The sequence below is a fragment of the Mesocricetus auratus genome, unplaced genomic scaffold (genome assembly GCF_017639785.1).
Source record: "Mesocricetus auratus isolate SY011 unplaced genomic scaffold, BCM_Maur_2.0 Super-Scaffold_100022, whole genome shotgun sequence".
Taxonomy (NCBI): Eukaryota; Metazoa; Chordata; class Mammalia; order Rodentia; family Cricetidae; genus Mesocricetus; species Mesocricetus auratus.
In genome coordinates this window covers 1,640,611-1,666,664 of record NW_024429203.1, presented here as the reverse complement: position 1 = coordinate 1,666,664, position 26,054 = coordinate 1,640,611, and the positions used below count along the sequence as shown (strand labels likewise).

General features: G+C 49.2%; 1 protein-coding gene across 12 annotated transcripts in view; it reads right to left on the bottom strand.

Annotated features, from left to right (window-relative positions):
• Positions 1–7,392: 7,392 nt before the first annotated feature.
• Ilf3 (interleukin enhancer binding factor 3) overlaps positions 7,393–26,054 on the bottom strand; it is a 38,923-nt gene continuing 20,261 nt past the window's right edge. Inside the window, exons 3-21 of one of the 12 annotated variants that reach the window (XM_040729794.1) lie at positions 25,713–25,751; positions 25,094–25,338; positions 24,501–24,678; positions 21,094–21,241; positions 19,717–19,808; positions 19,224–19,319; positions 18,554–18,665; positions 18,028–18,125; positions 17,353–17,464; positions 17,167–17,277; positions 15,583–15,782; positions 15,114–15,281; positions 13,692–13,829; positions 13,174–13,350; positions 12,928–13,084; positions 12,755–12,808; positions 9,234–9,596; positions 8,530–8,658; positions 7,393–8,083 (exon numbers count right to left, since the gene is read on the bottom strand). In XM_040729794.1, coding sequence (XP_040585728.1) covers positions 7,947–8,083; positions 8,530–8,658; positions 9,234–9,596; positions 12,755–12,808; positions 12,928–13,084; positions 13,174–13,350; positions 13,692–13,829; positions 15,114–15,281; positions 15,583–15,782; positions 17,167–17,277; positions 17,353–17,464; positions 18,028–18,125; positions 18,554–18,665; positions 19,224–19,319; positions 19,717–19,808; positions 21,094–21,241; positions 24,501–24,678; positions 25,094–25,338; positions 25,713–25,751 — 2,754 coding nt within the window. In that variant the 3' untranslated portion in view covers positions 7,393–7,946. Of the gene's footprint in view, positions 8,084–8,529; positions 8,659–9,233; positions 9,597–10,918; positions 12,323–12,754; positions 12,809–12,927; positions 13,085–13,173; positions 13,351–13,691; positions 13,830–15,113; positions 15,282–15,582; positions 15,783–17,166; positions 17,278–17,352; positions 17,465–18,027; positions 18,126–18,553; positions 18,666–19,223; positions 19,320–19,716; positions 19,809–21,093; positions 21,242–24,500; positions 24,679–25,093; positions 25,339–25,712; positions 25,752–26,054 lie in introns of those variants that run through there. The other 11 variants (XM_013119418.3, XM_005078545.4, XM_013119419.3 and 8 more) reach the window with 11 other exon arrangements.

Sequence of the window (26,054 nt, the reverse complement as noted above, 5' to 3'; positions counted from 1 at the left end):
CTGGTCAGGTTGGGCTACCAAGAGAACCAATCTCAACAACAAAACCTTGAGTAGGGCCTGTTGTTGCACGCTGAGAAGATAGAATAGCCTGGTCTACACAGCAAGCTCCAGGACACTTAGGGCTACATTGTGAGCTATCTCAAAAAAAAAAAACACAAAAAACAAAAAAAAGGGTGGAAGAAAGGAGCAGGGAGGGAAGGAAGGAGAGAGGAAAACGGGGAAAAAGGCATTGTAGAGCACCCTGCAATCCCAGCACTTGGTAAAGGCAAGAGAGTTAGGAGTTCAAAACCATCCCCAGCTATAAAGTAATTTCAAGCCCAGCCTCAAAAAGCAAAATAGGGTCCGGTGGTGGTGGCGCACACCTTTAATCCCAGCACTTGGGAGGCAGAGGCAGGAGGATCTCTGAGTCTGAGACCAACCTGGTTTACAAGAGCTAGTTCCAGGACACCCCCAAAGTCACAGAGAAACCCTGTCTTGAAGAAAAAAAAAAAAAAGCAAAACGGGCTGGAGAGATGGCTCAGCAGTTAAGAGCATTTGGTTTGAGGTTTTTGTTGTTTTTGTTTTGATTGTTTGTTTTTTGAGACAGGGTTTCTCTGTGGCTTTGGAGGCTGTCCTGGAACTTGCTCTATAGACCAGGCTGGCCTCAAACTCAAAGAGATCCGCCTGCCTCTGCCTCCTGAGTGCTGGGATTAAAGGTGTTTACCACTAACACCCTGTGCATCTGTTGCTCTTGCAGAGGATGTGGGTTCAATTCCCAGCCACACTACCAGACAGATAGGTGCTGTTCATGCATACATGTAAGCAAAATACTTACACACACACACACACCCTTCAGAATTTTTTTTTTTTTTTGGTTTTTCGAGACAAGGGTTTCTCTGTGGCTTTGGAGGCTGTCCTGGAACTCGCTTGGTAGTCCAGGCTGGTCTCGAACTCACAGAGATCTGCCTGCCTCTGCCTCCCGAGTGCTGGGATTAAAGGCGTGTGCCACCAACGCCCGGCCACCCTTCAGAATTTTAAGTAAAATAAAAGCTTTCTGGCTGGTGTGCTCTGGGTTCTGTCCCCAGAACACATACTCACATACATGCAGACAGACACAGCATGAGAATGGATATATTTCTGTACCTGTATTTCATACATGTAGTCCCTAACTAGCCTGTCATATTGTGTTCATTCATTCCTTTTTTTTTTTTCTTGCTTGTTTTATTTTGCTTTTCGAGACGTGACTTCCCCTTGTAGTTTTGGAGGCTGTCCTGAACTAGTTCTTGTAGACCAGGCTGGTCTCAAACTCAGAGATCCACCTGCCTCTGCCTTCCAAGTGCTGGGATTAAAGGCGTGCGCCACCAACACTCAACTGTTGTTTTATTTTTCAAGACAGGGTTTCTTTGTGTAGCCCTGACTGTCCTGAAACTCACTCGGTTGAGACTGGTCTCAAATTCACAGAGATATGACTGGCAATGTCTCCCAAGTACTGGGATTACAGGTGTTCGTTCATTCATTCATTCATTCATTCATTCATTCATTCAAGAGTTTAGAACAGGACACAGCCATCAGCCATTTTTTCAAAGGAATCCTAGCATTACAAAAAGAACCCTAAGGTCCAGAAACTCATCCTCCACCATTGCTTTATTCACTCGGTGTGAGTGTGTGTGCATGCTCATGTGTCCCCCAGGTCAGCCCTCTTCCCAGACAGGAATAAAACCAGGTGAGTTAATGTCAACATAAAGCAGATCTGTCCCTTCTGCCAGCAGAGGGCGGCACCATCACACACTGCAAAGGGCAGGGCTACTTACCCTATGATAAAGGCCAAAGGACTAGTTTCCAGAGGTTGTGGGGATGCCTCAGAACACCAAAGGTGAGGTGTCACTCAGTGATACAGTACCTGCCCAGCGTATCCAAGGCCCCTGTGCTCACATAAGAGCAGATACCAAAGGATGTCCGAAGTCCTGCTCAGTTACTCTCTACTCTGAAAAGTTGCTCTTTTCAGACAGCCCACTGAACCTGAGACTACTGTCAGGCAGCAAGCCTCACTGAGCCTCATGTCCACATTTGCCCAACCCCCAATGCTGGTGTTACAGGTCATTGCCATTCTTACATTTTATGTGTGTGAGTGTACACATGTACCCACACACTTGCCATAGCACTATTGTGGAGGTCACTTCCAAGAATCTGTACTCTCCTCATATGGGTCCCAAGAAGTCAAATTCAGATAGTCATCGTAATGTACTGATCCATCTCCCTAATCCCCAGACCAGTTATTTAAAAAAAAAACTTACAAAGATCCATTTGTCTTTTTCTCCCAAATGTTGGGATTAAAGACATGCACCACCACTGCCTGGTTTAAAAATTTTATATGTGCCGGATGGTGGCGGCGCACGCTTTTAGTCCCAGCACTCGGGAGGCAGAGGCAGGCAGATCTCTGTGAGTTCAAGGCCCAGCTGGACCGACAGCCTCCAAAACAATAGAGAAACCCTGTCTCATAAAACCAAAAAGAAAAAAAATTATATGTATGTGTTTTACAGAAATTCAGTACATGAACATCTGTGTACTGAATGCAAGCTCTGACTCCAGAGGGCGACAGGTGGACTCCTGGAACTGGGGTTGCAATTGTGAGCTACCATGGGGTTAATGGGCCTAGTACCTGCTGAACCAGCTCTCCATTCCTGTATTGGTTGGTTTTTTTGTTTTTGAAACAAGACAAGCTCTCACATTGTTCATGCTGACCTCAAATTCACTATGAAGCCGAGGCTGATCCTTTTGCTTTCGTGTGTCTGTGTGTCATGTGTGTAGGCAGAGTTTCTCTGTGTAGCTCTGGCTGTCCTGGAACTCACTCTGTAAGCCAGGCTGGCCTCAAGAAATCACTAAATAAAGGAATGCACCACAAACACCCAGGTTGCCTTCATCTTTTAAATGCTGGGACAACCACCATACCTGGCAGTTTTGGTTTTGGTTTAGCTTGAGACAGGGTTGTAATCTGTAGAAGACTAGGCTGCTCTGGAAATATGTAGTCCAGCCTGACCTCTCACTGCAATTTCCCTGCCTGCCCCAGCCTCCAAGTGTTAGAATTATAGGTGTGAGCCGCCACAGACACTTCTTTTTGTTGTTGTTGTTGTTTTCAAGACAGGATTTCTCTGCAGCTTTGGAGGCTGTCCTGGAACTAGCTCTTTTAGACCAGGCTGGTCTCGAACTCACAGAGATCCTCCTGCCTCTGCCTCCCGAGTGCTGGCATTAAAGGCGTGCACCACCACTGCCCGCAAACACAGCCACTTTCAACGTTCACCTTTATTGACACGGTCTCACCATGTAGCCTTCCCTGGCTGTACTTGAACTGCCTCTGCCTCCTGGGTGCTAGGATTACAAGCACATGTCACCACACCCAGCTCCCTGTGCCAGAGCACAAAGGATCTGCCTTGTTCACAGTTAATAGGATTACAGACGAACATCATTGCCATGGTCTTGTATGAGCTGGGGTCAACTTAGTGTCTTGCTATTGGTTGGAAAGTTTTATAGACTGATCTTTCTTCCCAGCCCCTGGAAAGGTGACAATTTTATGAAGGATGAACAGAGTGGACTTCTCTAGGGTCCAGATTTTTATTCCTCTTCTTCTTCCTTTAGATAGTGGTGGCTTTTTTTTGTTGTTGTTGGGGTGGTGGTGGCTTTTGGGTTTTTTTTATTTGTTTGTTTGTTTTGATTTAATGAGACAGGGTTTCTCTGTGTAGCCCTGGGTTTCCTATTACTCAATCTGTAGACCAGGCTGGCCTCAAACTCAGAGATCCACCTGCCTCTGCCTCCAGAGTGCTGGGATTAAAGGCGTGCGCCACCACCCCTTGCTTTTTCTTGTTGCAGTTTAATGGCGCTATGCCGGGCTTACATGGTTTTGTAGCACACACTAGCCTCAAGATTTTTGAGCTCACTTATTCCTTAGCCTCCCACGGTCCAGAAACAAGGAATGAGCCTGGTGAATTAAGACTTGAATGGTGACTGGGTGTTGGTGGGGCACGCCTTTAATTCCAGCACTGGGGAGGGAGAGGCAGGTGGATCTCTGTGAGTTCAATGCCTGCATGGTCTACACACGTTCCAAAGCTTCACAGAGAAACCGTATCTCAAAAAACCAGAAAGACCTGAAGGGTGGTTCAGTCAACAGACTGGCGAGTTCAGGCATCAGGGAGAAGGGAGTGCCAGGTGCTTGGGTGACGTTGGGTGGATGGTGGAACTGAGGGAATAGGATAGAGGGTCGGCAGGAAGGTGCAGGCTTTGCCATGGGGTAAGTAGGCAAGGAAAGGGAATGGTGACTTAATTCCATCAGTGGGAAGGCTGGGGCTGCCCTGAGCCCTCCCCTGTAACTGACACCATGGGGCGCTCCGCTTCAGCACAAGGGACAGCGCCAGTGTGTTGCCTGGAGAATGGAGAAGCTGCTTCACAAGAGGCGGGGTGAGAAGCCAGGGGAGGGTACTCAATGAGAAAGCTGAGTTCCCAGTGTGGGAAAGTCCAGGAAATCCTGGGGGGTTGGGTTGGAAGAGGTGTTGTGTGCAGAAACTGCCTGGGAGAATTTTCTTGCACTTGCATTGTCTAGACAACAGGTGACCAGAGCTCAGACTGTCCTCAATTAACCAGGGTTGTTGTGGCTTCCACGGAGTCCCCCCAAACTATGATTGAGACTGGTGTGAGAAGGCAGAGGTCTGGGGTCCAAACAGGCGGGGACTAGATAGAATTCTGGGTTCAGAGAAAAGTTGAGAACTCTCAGAAATGTATTATTAAGGTTTCAGGACCAACAGTGAAACAGTGGTCTTAGGACCATGGATTCTGGCAGGTGCTGTGGTACTTCCTAGACCCACTAAACTTGTTAAGCCAGCCAGGGTAGAGGTGTCCCACAACAATCTTCAATGCCTAGGTGCCACAGTGGCTAGGCTGGGGTGACACTTCTTCGGTGGTGGAGAGGCCTGCGTCAAGGAATAATAATCACAGTAGCTACGACAATCCTGCCTCATAGCAAAAGGGAGTCCTGGCTCCTCTGCTTTCAAAACGCCCACCTCTGTTCTCCATCAAAAATCCAAGAGGAGCCGAGCGATGGTGGCGCACTCTAATCCCAGCACTCGGGAGGCAGAGGCAGGTGGGTCTCTGTGAGTTCGAGACCTGGCCTAAAAGAGCTAGTTCCAGGACAGCTTCCAAAGCAACAGAGAGAAACCCTGTCTCAGGGGGGAAAAAAATCCAAGAGGGCTTTCAATTTCAGAATATCCCAGAACTTCACCTCCGGGTGTGTAATGCCGTCTTGTCTTCCATCGCCACTGACCTTGCCCCCCAGCTCAGGGCCCTTGCCCTCAGATCAAGTGTTACAAGCTCTTGGGTTGGCATCTGGTTACCCCTGCCCACCAGTCACACTGCTCATCATTCCCTTTGATACATACATAATGCTTCAATCCATGCCCAAACGCACCTCTGTTGGCCTGCCTATTGTTATTCTGGACTGTTCCTGTCTGGCATACTTGTCCTTCACCCCTGAACCTAACCTACCTTCTGGCCCCAATCTCCCTAGCTTGTCTTGCTTGACGACTACCTTGACACTTGCTACTGAGCAGGGCCAGGTGTCATGAGGCCTGGAAGCATGACTATGAACAGCAGTGCCACCACAGGCAGCACACACAGCTTGAACACACAGGCCTCCCAGAAAACCGCACGGCCATCCTGGTACTCAGGAGCAGAGGCGGGTCCAAAGAGTAGCCAGGGAAGTGAGACCCTGTTTCAAAAAATTCAAACACACATGAAGTCTGTTTATTTTGGGAAGAGATAGAGGGAGCTCTGTACCCACACCTGTCGTGACTTGGCTTGCCTCCAGGCCTCAGCAGGTCATGTGCACTATTAGACCTGACCTCACACCCTGACTGGATGTTTAGCTGCAGAAGCCAGAAGCACTCATTTACCTCTGGGACAGAAGCCATCAAGTGGACAGCAAACTGGCAAACGAGACTGTCACAGTCCAGGGAGACATGCCAGGTCCAGGCTGCCACTCAAGTAGGTGGAAGCCCTCCCTGAGTCTGCATCCCTGTTAAGAATCCAAAGGTAGGCCGCTCCTCTGACAAGTGTTAACACCCTGGAGCAGTTCACCCCTGGAGCCCAGGCCCCAACTCCTATGCTTACATACCAAGTACCTTGACATCAGAGGAAAATCATGAATGACCCCTGCACCTTCCTGCTGAGATTTCTTGTGACCTCGGATAACAGATGACCAGACACCATCCAAAGCCACCTAGAGAATAGCTCCCAAGGGGTGTCTTTCATAAACCAGCTCCTGTCTACTTACTACTAGGTGGGGAAAGGGAAAAGGCTTCCTAGGGCTGGAGAGCAACTGCCAGCAAGGTCTCCCAGCTATGCATAAATGAAGGGATATCAGTAGGTCACCTCTATGTTCAGGTGGCTAGATACACTTTCCTGAAGCCAACTTCCTACACCGATGAGCTTGGATGCACCAGGGCTGAGTGTGTGGAATCCCTTGTTGCTGAGTCCACTGAGAAACTTCAGTGTGGATGGAAGGAGCTATCACCCAGAGCCACACGAGGGGAGTCAGTCAGGTGAGTCCTTTGGAGTAGTGAGCTTCAGGACCCCTCCTCAGCCTATTGTCTCACCTAACTAAGGCACCCATGTGTCCCTTGCACCAGAAAGATTCATCTCCCTCACTGACTTCCTGCACTGAGGCAGGAGCTTGGAGTAGCACACAGATCTGACATACTCAGGATGGCTGTAGTATAGGGGCTTGGAAGAGAGGTGCTGACAGGTGAGGAGGGCCTGTTGAGGGTGCCTAGGCTTTTCCCAACAGGTCTGGATGCCCTCTAGACCCTCTGCGGGCACAGTCACAAGTGAGAAGGCCTTCCCTGGTAGAGGCGCACACAGAATTCCCCAAGGTACTCTCCATGCTAAAGGGGTTTCGGGAAAGCACCCCCCACCCACCCACACACAGTGCAGAACTGCACCAGGGGACAAAGACCTCTGACAGTGACAACCACTACCCTTGGGAATCCACCAAGTCTCAGTCCCAGCTCTCCCATTTCCACAGCACCTCCACGAAGGACTGCAGTTGGGGACCTTACCCAGCCCTCCCTTGTTCTTTCCCAGCCCAACAGGGACATTCTGCTCTGCCATGATGTGAGATCACACTTAGAACCTCCTCAGAAGCTGGGTGTGGTGGCTCACACCTGTCACCCCAGAACTAGGGAGGCTAAGGCAGGGGTACTGCAAGTCTGAAGTAAGCAGGGTAACATAGGGTGAATGATGACTGGAGCAGAAACACAGTCCAATCAGAGAAGACATCACAAGGCCTGCAGCTGGATCTAGTACTCAGGGTTTTCCATGATCTGCCACCCCTCCTCCTATACTTAGAGACGCCCAGGCCCAAGACAAGCACAGTTTTGTTTTTCTTTATTTGTCTACATTCAGCGGAATTCAAATGTACTGCCTGAATGATCCAGACATACAAAAAAAAAAAAAAAAAAAAACAAATAAAACAAAACAAAACACTCTTTCCCACTGGTTTTTAAAATAAAATTTTCACTTATAAAACTGAAACACTAAAGCATTAAAATAAAGAAAGCTCATTTAACTCACTTCACAAAAAGCATTAACAGATGACGTATCCCTTCTGCAACTATTTAAGGACCCCCGATGGAATGCACACCGGGCATAAACAGACAGAGGGATACTACACGGCAAGAACTCGAACACTACTCAGACAAGGTGTAATGGAACTAACAAACCACTGAAGACACGGAGTCCCAAACACAGCTAAATAGGGATCACGGCACGGGTCCCAGGGACCACACCTCACAGCGTGGCAACGTCGGCAACATGGACGGGTGGGCACTGCGCCAGTGGACATGGCAACTGGTGATGTGCAGACTCAATCTCCCGAGACGAGTTGGAGGCAGAGGTGCAGAAGGTGAGAGGGACAGCCTGGGCCTTTATCTGTACTGGTAGTTCATGCTGTGCTCTGTGTTCCGACTGTAGCCACCTTGTGAGGACTGGTAGGAGCTGGAAGGGCCGCTGTAGTTCTGGCTGGACCCAGGGGAGCTGTAGTTCGACTGTGATGAGTAGCCTCCTGCAAGATGGAGGTAGCTTAGAGGACAAAGGTCCGGGTAACAGTTACACACTACTGTACCCCAGGGTGGCAGTCCAGTGGGCTCCTGCTTTGTCATATAGGCCTATCAGTCACTGCTACCCCAAGAGGTGGAACACCTTTGCCTCAAGGGGCTGATGCCAAGTGCTGACTGACTGACCCGAGAAAGGAGCCCCACAGCTCAGTTCAGTGCCCTGACACAAGCGGCTCCTCAGTATAGATGCAACATTTAAGAGTTGTGCAACTTGAGGTCTCTGGGTCCTGAAAAGACTGAGCAGTAGGTGGGGGCCAGAGCCCAAGCCCAGCCCCCAAGGGAAACCAGCAGCAGTTGCCATATAGCCCGGCTCATAAGTGCCCTGCTCCTGTCAAGTCCTGTACCTCTAAAGCCCCATTCCGCCCCCATCGGGCCACTTGCTGTCCGGGCCCACCTTGTTTGCCTTGGTATGAAGAGCTGCCCCCAGAACCTCCGCCGTAACCCCCATGTGAGCCTGTGTTGTAGGATGACCCACTGGAGCCATAGCTGTTCCCGCCACTGCGGCCTCCACTACCACTGTAGTCTGAGGGAAAGAAAATCAATGTGATTAGGGCCTGGGGCCAAGGATGGCTCAGATAGGTGAGGAGCCTTGGTGGCAAGCCCTGTCACAGTCACCCTGCCCTGGCTCATGCCTGTCACCCACTCTCAAGTCCATCTGTCTCGCCTTTCCACTGCCTCTTCTCCCCTAGAACACAATGCTTTTTATCTGCTCCCCACCCCCAAAGCTTGCTTAATCCCCAATCCTTCTGATGGCTGCTGCTCTGTCATGAGGACAAACTCACACCTACTCACAGCGCTGGGCAGCAGCAGTGCACACGAGGTCCGGGGCCAGCGCATAAGGCTTGCTCACCGAGGAGCTAGATGCAACACAGCCTTGAGAAATCCCAGAAGGCAGCCTTGCAACTTCCACTCTGGCACCTAGCGTGGAGGCAGAGGCCTCATCTATACCACAAATGGAGGCAGGGCAGGTACCTATGGCCCAGTGATGCTTCCAGGTTTCGCCCTAGACTCACTGTCCCAGAATACCTCACAGTTCCTGGCTAGAGCTGGGCTTTTGGCCATCCCCAACCAGGAAGAGGACACTGGAAGCCAACTCACTGAATTTGCTGTCGTAGCTGTAGTCGGAGCCCCCACCACCACCAGGGGAGTTGTAGGAGTTAGAGTAGGAGTAGCTGCCCTGCCCATGGCCGTAGCCTTTCTGCTTGCCCTGCGGCGTGCCGTAGCTGCTGTACTGGCTCTGGTTGTAGGGTTGCTGCTGGCCCTGGTGGGACTGGTAGCCCGAGCTGTAGGAGGATTTCTGCTGGCCCCCATGCAGCGGCTTCTTCCCAGCATGTTTCGGGGGCACTGGTGAGTTGTAGCTGTCTCCTTGGTAGTAGGAGCTGTAGCTGGACGAGCCACCACCGCCCCCGCTGCCTCCACCACCGGCATTCCCAGAATGCCCTCCATTGCTGTAGAACTGACCTAAACAGGGAAGCAGCACATCAGGTGGAGGGTCCCGGGGTGAGGGTTGGAAGGGGAGAAGCAACAGTCATGGGCTCTGAAGGCTGGCCCATAGCTTACTGCTCAGAGCAGCGAGGAACAGATTGGAGCACAAGGCTCTGCTGGTCGAGGCAGCCTGGCTTAAGCCAGCCCAGCCTTCAGCTCCACTCACCCTCAGCTGATGACAAGGGGTCTTTGCCAAGCAGCAGCACGACAGCAGCTTTGCAGATGTCAACATTACAATGAGATGGGCTCCGAGCGTGGATGACATTCAGGACTAGCTGACGGCTACCCAGATGTCCCCAACGGTGACAGGAAAAGCAAAGCACCCAGAAGCAGTGAGCCACCCCCTTTTCCCTCCGTGCAGGAAATGAGCTCAACAGGCGAAAGCCTTGTGGACCCCAGGAGATGCCTTGCCATGAGGTCCCTAAAACCAACATGGTTCTTCAAAGACCAAGTGCTCTTAAGATAGTGACTAGAGACTCAAGACACTTCCTCAGTGTGAAACACAACTGAGGGCATAGAGTGAATCCCTAGCCTCCTGAGAAGGCAACACAAGCTGAGGCTGAGGTTAAATATCTGAATGGTGCCTCAGCAGCAGGACTGATGAGCTAGCACTGTGCTGCTATAGTCTCCAGGCCCCACATCTGGTCACTGGCTTTATTAACAAGCTCCCTACTGGAGACTTGGGTTGAATGACAGGGCAAGGCAGGGCTCGGCCAGGCCAAGGCATTAATTACTTCAGCCGCACTGCAGAAGGGAGTTCCCACCTCCAGGCTTGGGGGAAGCCAGAACATTTCTCAGTGCTCAACAGGGGCCTTGAAGCTCCCAAAAGCCTGGATTCCCAGAGTAAGTGGCCTCAGCATGCAGACCTTTAGTCCAGTGAACCCCATCAGGTCCCAGACAGGCAGTATGGAGAAGGGACACTCCCACAATGCCTGTCCTTCCTTCCTTATACCCACTGGTGAATATACACCCCACCCCATGCTAATGCTCGCTCCCCCAGCTACTGGCACAAGCATGGGGAGAGGCAATATCCCTGTGCAAGCCTTTCTTTACTCCAACAGATCTATCCCACCGCCCCCCACAAAGCCACAACCCTGCGGAGGAGGAAGTGTCCCACAACGCAAGAAAGCAAACACATGGAGGCTCAGTGAGGATACTGGGAGGCCCAGGGTTCCAGACCCACCCCCAACCCCAGCACCTCCTCCAGGCCCCTGCCTTGGCTTCCCCAGGGTCCTATGCTGAGCGACTGAGCTGCCTGCCTGAAGCCGGGCATGAATGAAGACGCCAGTACGGAGGGCTCATGACTTAAACGTGTATTCATTTAAAAAATAATAATAGTAATAAGGAAGGGCAGGTTTTCAACGTCATTCAGAACTATTTCCTGGTATAAAAAGACATTATTCGCAAACAATAACTTTCTAAAAAATAAAATAAAAATAAAATACATCATGCAAAGTCTTAGAAGGTTTCACTGACTTTTCAAACCTTGGGGAACAAATCACGTGGTAACCATTTTGGCCACATTTTACCTGAATAACGTCAAATCTTGCAAGTCAAAGTGGGGGCAGCTCTGCATCAAAGATTACTGAGCAGAAGCCTATCACAGTATCACAAGGATCCCCCCCCAGAAAGAAGAGGCCTTGAACTTCACACACACAGGAAGACATTTCTATGTTCCTGGCAGTGTAGTCCATGGTGGGGCCAAAGCCAGCTCTTTGTTAGGAAAAAAAAAATCCGGGGATGTGTGGACCTCTTCTATCTCAGTTTTATGAAGGCCCATAGTGAAATAGAAAAACCCAAACCCAATCCCGGAGTCCATGCATCGATAGCTGTGATCAGGACTTGCAAAATTTCACGTTATTCTCTCCTTTCAAGCCTGTCTCATTTCTCACACAGGTAACGGAAGCGCAGTTTTGATGCCTTTGCAAGTTCACTCTCTTAACTAAAGCAGTCACAGAAGCCCCTCAACCCAAGGGCCCACCAGAGCCTTACAAAAGGTGGGAGGCCCTGCTCTATGCAGTGTACAAGTCCTGGCCATCCCAGAATTTACATGTGCCTTAAGAAGGCAAGAAAAGTCAGCTGTTCTGGATTCAGATGTGCTAAAACAGTTTTCATCACTGCCAAAGGCATCAACCAGATGTGAAAATTTGTGAAAAGGTTAAAAATGCATACAAAACCTGCTGTAAATTAAGACAAAGGTAGATTAAAACGTGCCATTATCTGTCTTTTTAAATAAAGTAGTGCTTTCCATAAAAATTAATGATGGACTTTTGCCTTGATGCTGAACAACGCTGGCTCTAGAGTTCTGTGCGAGGCTGCACAAAAAAAAGAAAGAAAAAAGAAAAAAGAAAAAAAAGGAAAGGAAGAAAGAAAGAAAAGAGAGAAAGAAAAAGGAATAGAAAGAAAGGAAAATCTGAGAAATAGGTTTTTCCACTTAGTGTGAACTTTGAAATGACCAAGTTCAAAGGCAAATTCATGATAGAAACTGCCATTGTCTTAAGTCTGCAGGCTAACAGTTTCAGACAAGCTGCGGTGGAAAGCCACGGTTGAGAACCCCAGTGAAGCACAGGGACACAGCACGGACACTTTGGGTTTTGGAGTTGGAGGAAATTGGAGTAAAAAGTTGATTTTGTGTCAATACTTTTAGACGCTCTAGGAAGCCCCAAAATCATGATAGCCGTAGCAGTCTGTGAAAAAGTCACCTACAAAAGGGGGAGACAGAGCAGAGAGAAGAAATTAGAATTCTTTTGAAAAAGGGCACAGAGCGCCACATTTGAAATTCAGGTTTTAGATTTCTCTGCTCGTGTGACCCCCCAATGAAGGCTCCTTCTCAAGACAAAGAGCGGTGCACGGGCAGGAAGGCGCATTCTCAAAGACCAGTGCTTAAAGCAGAGAAATTTAAAAAGCCGACTTCAAAGGAACTTAGGTAGTACACAAGGGTGTGTTAGCATTAAAATAGTCAAGGACACACTTTGGGGACAGGGACTTGAGGACCATCTAACCTAATCACCGCAAAAAGGTACGGCTGGTGGCCCTGAGCCTCAGAGATGCTGAGGCCAGCACCCTACCCTGACTCAGACCCAGACTATGCTGCTGCAGCTTCCCAAGTGCAGACAGAGAGAACACACACTTACTGTAGCCTGCTGTGGCCGAGTTGCTGCCGTACCCATAGCTTCCATATCCAGCGCCTACAAGAGAGCAGACAGGTTCCAGGGTAGGTATGCACCCATCCTGCACCTTCCTTCCAAAGAAAGGTACGGTCATCCCTGGAGTACGTCACTGGTGACAAGAAGGAGGAGACCCTCACCAGCATTCATGTAGCCTCCTCCATGGTTGGCGCCACCAAATCCTCGCCCTCGTCCTCGCCCACGCATGTTCCCTCCTCGACCCCGGCCTCGAAGGTTGGGAGGTGGGGGCACCTCATTATGCATGGGGCCTCCCATGCCAAAGCCAGGATTGTGTGGCTGAAAGAGAGTACACAGGAGTGGGTTTCATTTCACCCTCACATCAACTAAAATTCCTACCCAAGGCCAGGGGTCAGTTGAAACCTCACCTTGGCAGCAAATTTGGGTCCACCTCGGACAGGCACAGGGGCTCTTTTCTTTTTGTTGGCGTCAAGGGCAAGGGGGGCATCAGGAAAAAGCTTTTCTAATGCAGCAAGAGCAGCATAAGCCTTTGCCACCTTTTTGTTGGAACCAGCACCTTGAAACTTCTGTCCATCCACTTCAACCTGTGGGAAACACACTGTGTGGGGACTGAGCTAACCCAGCATTTCCTCTAGTGTGAGGACAGCCTAGCTAAAAGCCTTCCTGCAGCCGGGCGTTATTGGACACGCCTTTAATCCCAGCACTTGGGAGGTTGAGGCAGGTGGATCTCTGTGAGTTTGAGGCCAGCCTGGTCTACAGAGCGAGTTCCAGGACAGCCTCCAAAGCTACAGAGAAACCCTGTCTCGAAGACAAAAAAAAAAAAAAAAAAAAAAAAAGCCTTCCTGCAGAGGCCCAGGCTCTCTCAGACCCTTCCTTCCCAGGAAGCTCAGGGTTACCTCTAGCTGCCTGAATACTCACTACTCACCTCCATAACAAATCGTTTGTCGTGGCTGCCTCCAGTCTCAGAAATGAGCTCATATTTGAGGCCACGCCTCTTCTCATTAAGCTCCATAACTGGGTTCTTGCCGTGCTTAGTCAATATCGGCCCCTGCTGCTTGACGTCCTCAGGGAAAGCACAAAGAAAACCCACTAAATTAGACTTGGGCACCCCACCACCCAGAAGCCAAACAGCCACTGAGCCAAGCCCTCTCACCTGAGCCCCTAACTGGATCTGGACCAGCCTATGTGTATACCAGCTGACATGTCTCAGTGATACAATCAACTCTACCACACGCTTCTGACTCCCTGGGTACAGGTTCTGGGCTCTACAACTCCTACAGCTCCCTTTGCAGGTGACTAGCTATAAGATCTGGCAGATGCATCCAACCTTTTGACAATGCAAAGCATTACTATATACCAAGCTCATACAGGGACCGGCAAGATGGCTCAATGGGTAAAGACACTTGCCACTAAGCCTAATGGTCCCAATTCAGTCTCTAGAATTCATACAGTAAAAATAGACTTCTAGAAGTCATACTGTGACCACTAAGTATGTGCTGTGGATGCTTATGCCCTCAAGTGTGTACAGAACACAATAATGAATGTAATAAAATTAAATAATAGTAATAATAAAATTCAATTAGGCCAGGCATTGGTGGTGCATGCCTTTAATCCCAGCACTCAGGAGGCAGAGGCAGGCGGATCTCTGTGAGTTCGAGACCAGCCTGGTCTACAGAGTGAGTTCCAAGGCAGACTCCAAAGCTATACAGAAAAACCCCATCTCAAAAAACCAAATAAACAAATAAATGGCTCAGTGGTTAAAAGCAATGGCGGCTCTCTCAAGACATGGATTCAGCTCCCAGCATCCACACGGTGGCTCACAACCTTTTGGTTTTTTTGTAGGGTTTTTTGTTTGTTTCTTTGTAGACAGAGTTTCTCTGTGTAACAACTTTGGTTGTCCTGGGACTTGCTCTGTAGACTAGGCTGACCTTGAACTCACAGAGATCCATTTGCCTCTACCTCCTGAGTGTGCTGGGATTAAAGCTTGCACCACCATCAATCACCTGGCCTTACAACCTTTTTTAACTCACTCCAAGGGATTGAGGGCACTGCATACACGTGTTGCAGAGAAAAGATACACATACATAAGAGATAAAATGAGGGGGGACAATGTCAAGCTTCAGAACCATGTATCCCAGTTATTAAAAAAACAAACAAACAAACAAACAAACAAAACCTGCTAAGCAATCTCTGAATGTCTAAAGTGATTTCAGGATTTCATGGTGGGCCGCAAGTTAGGCATGCCCGGCTCTGCTCTGCATGTAAAGACTAGTGACTACCTGCTCTGCCCCGGCAATATCACCCAACATGAATGGAGTGCCATTCCCAGCACCCACCACAGGCTCACCTCAGTAGTGGCATCTGAAGGGAAGACAGAACTAGGGTTGGAGACAGCTTCTACCACAGGGGGTGGGGCCACTACTGCTGGCTTCCCGTCTGACTCTTCAGCTGAGTCCTCCCCCTTGCTGGAGTCACGGCCTTCTGCACCTGTTGGCAAGCCCATGTCCTGTAACACCTGTAGAGCAGACAGACCCAGGGATCAGGTGACATAAGGCTTTCAAGGAACCACTTACAAAGATACTTTACACACTCTACAGAGCTTCCTAATGATAACTTTCAGCACAATCTTAGCTACCTGCAAAGGTTTTTGGCCCCTTTCAGTTTTGCAGGTTGCCCCTGAAGGTGTGACATGTGACTTGTCAAAGGATATAAAAAAAATTCTAACCACTTCTGAGATGCACACTGTAAGCCTGCAAGCTTAGGCCAACATGGTAAGTGCATTTTCTCTTTTGGAAAGAATATCTACCTGCACTTACCTTTACAGCCACATGTAGTTTGGCGGTCTTTTTAGATGGCCCTGAGGCCTCGAAGGTACTGCCATCTACCTCCACAGCCATGGTGAAGATGGGGGCATGAACAGGACCTGTCTGGGAGATCAGCTTGTACTGCAGCCCTGGCTTCAGCTGGTTTAGCCTCATCAGGGCATTCATAGCTTGGGGAGGCTCTGCTTTCTCCTCTAAGAAGACAACAAGGCAAAATAGGATGAAACTTCTAGAGACCAGAAAAGCCAAAGCCCGGAGACAACCATTACATGACTCTGTGGCACGTAACCTGGCCTGGGCCTCTCCTACAGCCCATGGAGGCACAACTTACCATGGAACCTGCACACTGTTCCTGTGCCAGTTACTACTTTTCGGGGAAGTGAGGTGATGAGAAGGCTCTCTCTTACCCTGTACCTCAGTCTATATTTGGAAGCAATTCTCTCACCGCAGCCTTGTGGATTCTGGGATTACAGATGTGAGCCACCAGATGCAGACATCAGGCTCTTACAGTGGTTGAATATCAAGGGCAGTCTAGTCTACATAGCCAGTTCAAGGACAACTAGAGATACACAGCAATAACAGAAAATGTCTCAAAAAATAAAAAATAGAAAATAAATCAAGGGCAGGGAAGATGGCTAAGGGGCCTACTGTGAACACGTGCGCGTGATAGTTCAGACCCAAGAACCTATATAAAGAGACTACTGTAGATCTTGCATAAAACAAGGGGGAAGGCAAGGACAGACCCAAGGAGTTTTTTTTTTTTTTTGTTTTTTTTTTTTTTTGCTTTTTTGAGACAGGGTTTCTCTGTATTGTTTTGGAGGCTGTCCTGGAGCCCGCTCTGTAGGCCAGCTGGCCTCCAACTCACAGAGATCCTCCTGCCTCTGTCTCAAGTGCTGGGATTAAAGGCGTGCGCCACCACTGCCAGGCTCCAAGGTGCCGTTTTAGCACCCATGTGGAAACACCACGGCACATGCACACCCACACAAATTCTTCTTAAACATTTACAGATTTACACGGCAGAAACCAGACACTCAGGAGCAATCACCCACTGGCTCTCGATCTCACCGCCGACTTATCAAAGCTGCGGGTCCCCGGAGGGGCGCGCGGACAGGGCACGAGCAGTCAGCAAGAACCCAGCAGGTCCAGCATCTGCTCCGGGGGACGGGGAGGGCAGGATGTGGTCGCTCTTCCCTCAAACATCCTCCAGTAACCTAAATAACAGCGTCTACCTCCCCCACCTCCTCCCAGATCGCCCCTGGGATTCGGGGACCCGGGAGCGGTCGAGGGGAGCAAGAATGTCCCAGCGGGGGTGGCGGGACCGGAGAGCCCCAGGCCGCTGGCTGAGGGACTCAGCCGAGGGAAACGGGCGCGGGGCCGGGGGGATGGGCGTGGGCTCGGCCCCTTGCTCTGCCCCGCCGCGGGTGGCTGGCCCGCCCGGACCAAAAAAAAAAAAATTTACAGATTTAAAAATTAAGGCTAAAATATGGCCCAAGAAAAACAAAACAGTACACTCATCACTTCCAGATACACAGTAACCAGGCCAGAGGAAAGGGGGTACCAGCCAGGGCACATTCCTACCTTTCTTTTGGATCTTTTTTTTCTTTTTGCTGGGAGACTTCTCCTCCCCATCCTCTTCCATGGGGCGTTTCATGGGTGTGATGGCGTACGTGGTGCTGGGGGGGATTTGAACTGAAAGGAGTAGGAGCAGCTGAGACATGCAAGCAGTGCTCGAGAGAGTCCTGCCCTCTGCCCACGTGTCCTTACCAGTGTAGTCCACTGGGTTCTCGCTCTTTGGTTTCTTGGGCATTTTGGAAGGCAGGGGGTCCATTCCTAGGACTTTATGGAGTTGGCCGAACGCAGCGAGCCGCAGAGCATGCTAGAGAAGGGGAAGAGGAGTCTGACGTGGCTGCCTCCTGCCACCTGACCGTCCACATGTGTGCTCTCTAATTCCTTCTGCAATTCGGGAGCTAGGGGTGCTGCTAATAGTCTCCCCTAGGTCAGCAAGGGGTCCCCTGACAGCCAGGGCAGGGCCTGACAGCTCTGGTCCAGCCTTGCTGTGGGGGAGTGCCAGCCTGTGACCACCCCCCTCAAGATGTGTACAGGAGACCCCAACCTGGGGGCTGGTTCCCACATGGAGCCAGGTGGTAGACCTGCAGGGGAGAACCCCAGAACAGCTCTCACAGCAAAGCTGTGGCCCACGGCCCTTGCTGTGCCAACATGGCAGTCTGAGCAGGGTGACAGGCAGACAAACAATCACATGTGGTCCCAGAACAAACAAGCCCAGATTGGGGCTCCCTGTATCAGACATGATGCCTTTGCCTTGGTCCCCAACCTGAGCCTATGATCCAGGGGCTGCCCTTCAAATGCCCAGTAATGGAACTGGGAGCCAGTGAGTGCAGACTGGGTAAGGGCTCATGTTGGCAATGGCGACGACTATACCTGCGCACTCTGTGTGATATCTTCCCGTTGCTGTCTGTCTAGATGCCCAATAGCATCAGTGGCTTCTTTTTCACAAGGGTCATAAATGCCAGAACCATCTGAAGGCAGGAAACAAGGAAGATATGCAGAGGATTATCCCTTGTCGTCTCATAAGAGTTGTTGGCTGAGGGAACCAGGTGTATTACCCCCCCGCACCCCATCCACACCCAGCTCTGGAAAACACACCGAGCTTGGTGACCCACTCAGCATCCAGACCTTGACAGAAATAAATCATGTGTCTCAGAGCAAGAAAAGTCATGTGGAGTGGGTCACCACTGGCTTACGGGTCCGCCCTGATTCATGGCTTCGGACCCAGCACAGGGCTGGATATGATGGTGCAAGAGGGTAGTCACGTGCTTTGGCCCTAGCCGGGGGGAACATGGAGCTGCTGTATCCCTAACCCAGGCAGTGGACCAGTGAGGCAGTGGCTGTTAGGACTTCATCCCTGTCCTTTCCCTGTCCCTTGAAAAAATCACAAGGCCCCAACCTGGCATTACGATGCCGGATGCCAGGCACTCGAGCACTCTTCGAAGGGCTTCGCCAGCACCCATCGGCCTATTGGCAGTGCCGATGGACTTCTCACATAGCAGCTCCAGAGGCTAAAAGGTAAGAGGAACAATGAGCTTTCAGCTGCAGAAGGAGACACCCCAGGAAGCCCTATCACTGAGTTAGAGGGGTTAGGGGTCCTGAGACTCAAGTCAGCCAGTGAGGCCAAAGTCCAACATCAGACATCTAGGCAAGGGGTTAGCAGATTTTCATAAAGGCAGGATGGGCCTAGGGACAACACTGAAGACATAAGTGGGTAATTAGGCTTAAACTGTAACCACTCAAAAGGATGTTCTTAATAATGGGCTGTTAAAAAAAGGCAGTTTAAAAAATAAAATAAATTTTTAAAAAATACCAAAAGAAGAATATAGGCAGAACAGGCCTAAGGCCCTTTGATAGCAAGCTGTTCAAGATCACCGGTACACCTATCCTTTCTGAACTACTGCCCCCACCCCCACATACACAAAGAAGGCTTAGTCTTGCTTCCACCCCAACCCAGGGTCTGATGGATCACAATAGCCACCCCAAGTCAACAACCTCGAAGCTATCTATATGAAAGCCATGTTCTGAAAGAGCCTGCCTGGACAAACACTACCCCCAAGGTGTCTTACCCATCCTCTGAGGGGACCCCAGGAGGGCACTCGGGTACACAAGTCCCTTAGGACACGAATGACAATGACACAAGACTTCAGCCCATTGGCTCTGGCCTAGAGGAAGAAAGCATGTAGGCACTTCATACTCAGGGCATCACACAAGACGGCAGGCAAACATGAACAATGAGTTTCATGGTGCTGCTTTGCCAAGGGTAAATGGTTGCAGGGGTGCACAGCCACCAAGTGTGTGTGGCCAGCACTGAGCTCCCCACCTGCGTGGAAGCCTGTTTGTTACTCTTACTGCAAAGCAGCCCACTGCTCAGCACCAGCCTCCTCAGGGTTGTCAAGTCAAATTGATTTAGGCGCCTCCTTTAGCAACCGCACGCCGCAGGTGCTAATGAGATCAGCACAGCTACAGTCAATGTTATGGACACTTTATGGTCAAAGTTAGCCATGTTGTAAAACTTAGGCATTCTCTACCAAAAGACAAAGAGAAGAACAAAATGCAAACCTGGAACCACTTGGCGTGTCGGAGGGACGCCAAGGCAGCAAGGCATTTCTGCCTGTCCAGAACGTCCGGGGGGTCGTTGACTGATAGCGTTTCTATTTATGGATGGAATAAGAAGACAAGGCACAGTTTGACCAAGGGGTTCTGTCAGGTGCAAAGGGGATGTGGCAGCTTCCTAAAGGGCAGCTGGGTCTCCCACAATCTCAATTTGTGTCCACCCTGGACGGGGAAGGGAGAGGCTAAAGTGCCACCAGCTCTGCTCTGAGAGGAAGTCAAAAAAAAAAAAAAAAAAAAACTGGGAGGCCCTCTCCAAAATTTTAAACCACAGAAACAAAAACCAAAATCAAAAAAAGAAAAGTTACTCTAAAAGGCACAGTCAGTGGGGAAGGGAAAAGATAGGCTGATCCCATCTTCTAATAGCCCCTTCCCTTGCTTCTCCCCCATAAGTTAGCTAGGCTAGAATTTACAATAGGAAAAACAAAAAACAAAACAGACCAAAAAAAAAAAAAAAAAAAAAAAAGGTGGGGGGAGTGGAAATGAACTCCCTTCACTGCTTCTCACAAACAGGCATCCACCTGTAGCACAGGGGACCACCTCCGCCCACCAGGTGGTTCTGCCCTAGCCCCAGGCCTTGACAGAGAGAGTCCTGTTGGTCAAAGGTCCAGCGTCCCTGAGTGGATAAGCTAAGAGGGCTTTGGTCATTGGCATCAGATACATGTGCCAAAGAGAAGTCAGCAAGTCGGCCTGCACCTCGGTACAGCTAGGCTATCGTTTGACTCTGCCAGCTATCAGGGCTTTGGATAAGGCCCGACAGTAGGCCCAGGAGGGCTGCAGGGAGACCATGAATTGTGCAATCAAGTATTAGCTTAGCATCTGAAGTGCCAAGACGAGGCTGGAAGACAGCACAATGGTTTAAAACCTTATCCAAAACTCTGCTGCAGCTCCTGGCCTCTCTAAAGCTCCAAGAGTGCCATAGGCAGAGGCCAAATGAAAACACCAGGCTGTGCCGCAGGACCAGTCGATCACTACTCCTACGTGCCGTTCATATAGAAGCCATCTGGTTGCTGCTAACCACTGGAAGATTCCTGGGGACACACTTTTTTTCAAAGAGGGAAACAAGTTTAACAAGGAGGTTCAAGACCATTCGAGGAGTATGAGAAACAAAATGGTACACTCCCTATGCAGTGCTACTCACTTTTAGTGCCACTGTTGGGTCAAACTCCCAAGAACACACGGCATTGGAAGACATGAATTCAGAGTAAAGGCAGTCAGAGTACACTGACACTCTCTAATCAAAGCATTCTAAAACTGAATAGCACATTTGAGCAAGAGGGAACACCAAGTCTGCAATGTTCTGCTGGCCTCTCTCGGCCTCCCTACCTCCGGCTAACACTTTCTCCATTTCTTCTCGGACAACAGGGGAGGTCAGGTGGATGGTCAAGGACAAGGGGGGCTCTTTTGTGTTTTTTATCACAATCGCAGCATCATCCACAGACTGGAGTATTTCGTACTTGTCTTCTGTTACAGTCTGAAGGAGGAAAAGAAGGCAGCTTTCAAAACATTTTCTCTGTAAGGCAATCAACAATTCCGACAAACTCCATTGGATCTTAGGCTATGAATACTAGTAGAGCCTCAAACCCTATAACCAGAGAAGCTGTTTCCACCAGGAATGTTAAAATCTAAAGGGAAGAGTCAGCTGTGGTGGCTCATACCTACAATCCCAGCAGTTAAAGAGACTAAGCCAGGATAATGAGTTCAAAGCTGACATCAGCCACAGAACAAGACTATCTCAACGGCAGGGGTGAAAGGAGCTAGTGAGTACAAAAGCAGCCATTCCAGTGACTTGGGAGAACTGAAGACAGAGTATCACTTCAGCCCAGGAGTTTACAGCAAGCCTGAGCAGTATAAAGACACTACCAACAATGCCAATTTAGAAAGAAAAGGAAGGAAAAAAACCAAAGAACCCCAAATGCAATTCAAGCATGAAATCCCAGCACCCTGAAGACAAAAGCAAGAAGACACTGCTGTTTGAGGTCAACCTGATCTACAAAGCAAGCTCAAGGCAAGCCACAAATACACAGTGAAATCTAGTGTAAAAAATAAATAAATGCAAAAGCTAGCCAACCAGGGAGGTAATGACTATAACCCTAGCACTCAGGATGCTAAACTCAAGGCCAGTCTGAGATACAAGGGAAAGCCTATCTGGAGGAAAAAAAGTCTTTTTTCTCATTTTTAAAAAAAGATTTGCCGGGCGTTGGTGGCGCACGCCTTTAATCCCAGCACTCGAGAGGCAGAGGCAGGCGGATCTCTGTGAGTTCCAGGACAGCCTCCAAAGCCACAGAGAAACCCCCGTCTCGAAAAAAACCAAAAAAAAAAAAAAAAAAAAAAAAAAAGATGTATTTACTTTTTTATTATGTTTATACTGTTCTGCCTGCATGTGTGCCTGCAGATCAGAAGAGGGCACCAGATCTCATTACAGATGGTTGTGAGCCACCATGTGGTTGCTGGGAATTGAACTCAGGACCTCTGGAAGAGCATAATCACTCTTAACCACTGAGCCATCTCTCCAGCCCCCTCTTTCCCATTTTTTGAGACAGGCTCTTCTTGCCCAGGGGCTTTCCTGCCTTAGACTCAGTGTTGGCTCAAGTCTCAGGCTTCCAATTTCTAACATGGACCTAACATGAGCATACTTCAAGGCTGCAGAACAAAGCCCATGTCACTGAGACACTGTATGGGAAGCCTGTGCCCATGACAGAGGGGAGTCCTCACGCTGGGAGAAGCCATCAGCAGACAACATGGGAGAGAAGCACGTGCACTGCCCAGTCTACAGCTAATGACAGACACGGGAGCACTTGCAACCCCCCAGAGCAGGTCTACAAGATACTCAACAGTCCACCCTCAACTACATAAGCTAGTTTATTTTAACTGGAAAAAACTCCAGCTTCTTAAACTATTTTTGTTAAAAGAAGTAAAGTGGGGTCTTTAACCCCAGCACTCAGGAGGCAGGGACAGGAGGATCTCTATAACATAGTTCCAAGCCAGCCTGGTCTATAGAGCTTTCCAGAGCAGCCAGGGCTATGCAGAAAAACGCTGTCTCAAAAAAGGAAAGTGTGGGGGCTGGAGAGATGGGCTCAGAGGTTAATAGCACTGGCTGCTCTTCCAGAGGTCCTGAGTTCAATTCCCAGCAACCACATGGTGGCTCACAACCATTTACAATTCAATCTGGTGCCCTCTTCTGGTATGTAGGCAGAACACTGTATATGTAATAAATAAATAAATCTTAAAAAAAAAAAAAAGGGTAGATCGTTGAATCTACTTTAAAAAACAAAAAAAGGAAAGTGTGTATGTTGTAGGGAGGACATGTATGTGCCCTGGAAATTGACATGCAGATTTCTTGACCACACTAATTCTTGCTGAGAGGTGGCCATCCTGTGTCATACAGCCTGTTCAAAGCATCCCTGGCAACTACTCACTTCTCCCTATCTCCAGATGGCCACAAGTTCCCAGGGAAGGTAAATGTCAGCTATCAAGCAAGAACCATGGACATAATGAGCATGCCTTGTATACACACTAGGGATGGACTTGGGAAGATTCACTAAACACAGCTGTATACACAGGTTGTGAGGCAGCCACCATGTCCATTACTACCCTTAGAGAACACAAAGCTCTTTCTTCCACATAAAAGGGGATAATAATAATTATGAAATCAATCACAGTCATCTCAAGTTTCTAACACTCTGTACTTGATCTCCCAGATCTCCATTCACATCACTCTCCTGCGCATGTACCCAAAAGCCTTATACTATGGAATGTTTAGAGACATACTAAGGTATTGCTCCTTGTAAACCAACTTTGAATTTCAGTATGCTTAGCTTTTAAGTTAAATCTAGGAGAGCTTTTCTGGAAAGTAAAGAAGCTTTGCTGTCTCTGGTTGCCCCCTCTGAGGATGCTGGGATCACCTTTCACCCCTATTACTCAGAAGCATGAGATTAGCCACAACTGGCCAAGGAGGCCCACTCCTTATAAGCCTAGCATTCTAGAGGCAGGAAGACAAAGACATCAAGATCAGCCTGGGCTATAAGAGACTCTTTCTCAAAAGTCAGGGAAGGGAGGGTGGGTCAAAGTGGACAGCCTCTCAAAGAAAGTGGAGGAGATACGCATATATGAATGACCTGGGGTCTGGCTCAGTAAATGTTCAATAAGTATCAAAGATCACTACGTATGCACTATTTTATTAAAAGAAAAGACTGAGGTATTATTTTAGTTTGTTTTTTTGAGTCAGGGTCTTACTCTGTAGTCCAGGCTGGCTACAGACTATAATAGCATAATCTTCCTGACTCGGCCTCCTAAATGCTGGGATTACAGGTATAAGCCACCAAGAGCACATTGTTTTTCTCTTTCTTTCCTTGAACTCTACCACTGAGCTCCAGCTGCAGCCAGATGAGTGGACTTTTAAGTATATCCAGGTCTGACCCATGAAGAGTTAATACCTTTCCTTCCTTCCATACAGCCTACACATGATATTCTAGCCCAATGGTCCAGGCTTCACACATGAGGGCACAGGTTTTGCTAACTAGCAGACTGGGGACCAACTATAAACAGCGGATTATTTCCCATGGACACACAATGGCTCTGTGGTGACCTGCTTGTTCTCAAGGTGAACACAGGACAGGTACAAGAGGTGCTCACTGGCACATTGCACAGATAGGCCTTCCCTTCCTCTGACCATATTCTCCACAAGCACTAGGATCCCCTCTGGCATGGTGGTGGTGGTGGTGGTGACTCACAGTGAGCTGAATGGCCAGGTTGTCAGCCACTTTGTCCAGAAGGGTGGTTGTGGGCTTCTCCTTACAGAGCAGAACCAGCTCCAGATCCAAGTCCCCCTTGAGCAGAAGACCCTTGGCTACCAGGCCGACCCGCATCACGCCCCTCAGGGTCCTAGTCATGTGTTCCGCCTTCTGTTCCCTGAGAGACAGACAAAAGCCAGGCTCAATGGGAAGCCAGCCTAGCCAGAAACCAGAGAGACTGGCACTTCTTAGAAGAGATTCTAACTTAGATGTGCCACACAGTGACACAGGCCTGTAATCCCAGCACTCAGGAGGCTGAGGCAGAAGGACTTCTGTGATTCTGATGCTATCTTGGGCTACAAAATAGGTTGAAGGTCAGCATGGGCTATCCCGTGAGATCCTGTCACAAAAAAACACTAAAAGAACTAGGCAAGGGAGAGGCAGGAGGCATCAAGAATTCAAGGGCAGGCTTTGATACACAGTGAGGTAGCAAGTCTGTGCTACATAAGCTGCCTGAAAAGGCCTGAGCCTTCCCACACACACCCACACAGGCACGCACAAACACACTGGGGGAGGGAGGACCTGAGACTCACCCAGCCCCTTCTTTGCTCTCATCATCTGGGGGCGTGTCCATATTTTCTGCCTCTGTGAGCTCGCTGCTGCCCTTCTCCTGCTCATCAATCCAGTCAGAGACAGCCTTGAGGGCCCGCTCAGTGTGAGATACCATATTCTGCACGGCCTCCAGCTCCTCTTGCGTTGGGTACACTGAAGAATGCTTTGCCATCACATGGCGATCATCATTCACAAAAATTCTCATGGGACGCTGGAAATGTGAAAACTACGCTAAAAATGATGCAAGTACAGCCAGCAGCCCACCCCTCACCACTTAGTACCATTCCATCCTTCACAGAAGATAGACTAGGGGAATGTGGCCCAGGGCCTTAGGGGAGACTCTCCACAAGCAGCAGAAATGGGGCACCTTACGTATCGCTCACTATACTACAGTAGTCCCCCCTTATCCGCGGGGTACACATTCCAAGACCCCAGTGGATGCCTTAAGCCGCGGATAGCACCAAAATCGAAATACGGTCTGGGTTTAACCTCTACGCACATAGGTATGGTAGTTTAATTGGTCAGTCAGGCACAGGAAGGGCTTAGACAGGACGGAATGTGAATATGGTCTCTCTCCAAGTAGCTGATCATCCTACTCACCCTTCTTCTTCTTGTGATGAAGTGATGATGATACAATGCCTACGTGATGAGATGAAGTGAGGTGAATGACGCAGGCATCAGGACGGCGCACAATTTAAAACTTAGCAATTTTTTCTTTCTGGAAATTTCCACTTAATATTTTCAGACCGCGGTGGACCGCAGGTAACTGAATCCGCGGGAAGCAAGACCACGGCTAAGGGGAGACTACTGTATTCACATCGTGACACGTAATTACTTAGAGAATTCAAAATGACTAAGACAAAATGCTAACAGCATCAAATGTTTTGGGGACATGCTATGGACATCTTTGTATATAAGTGGAGAAATAGAGTCTATAAGCAA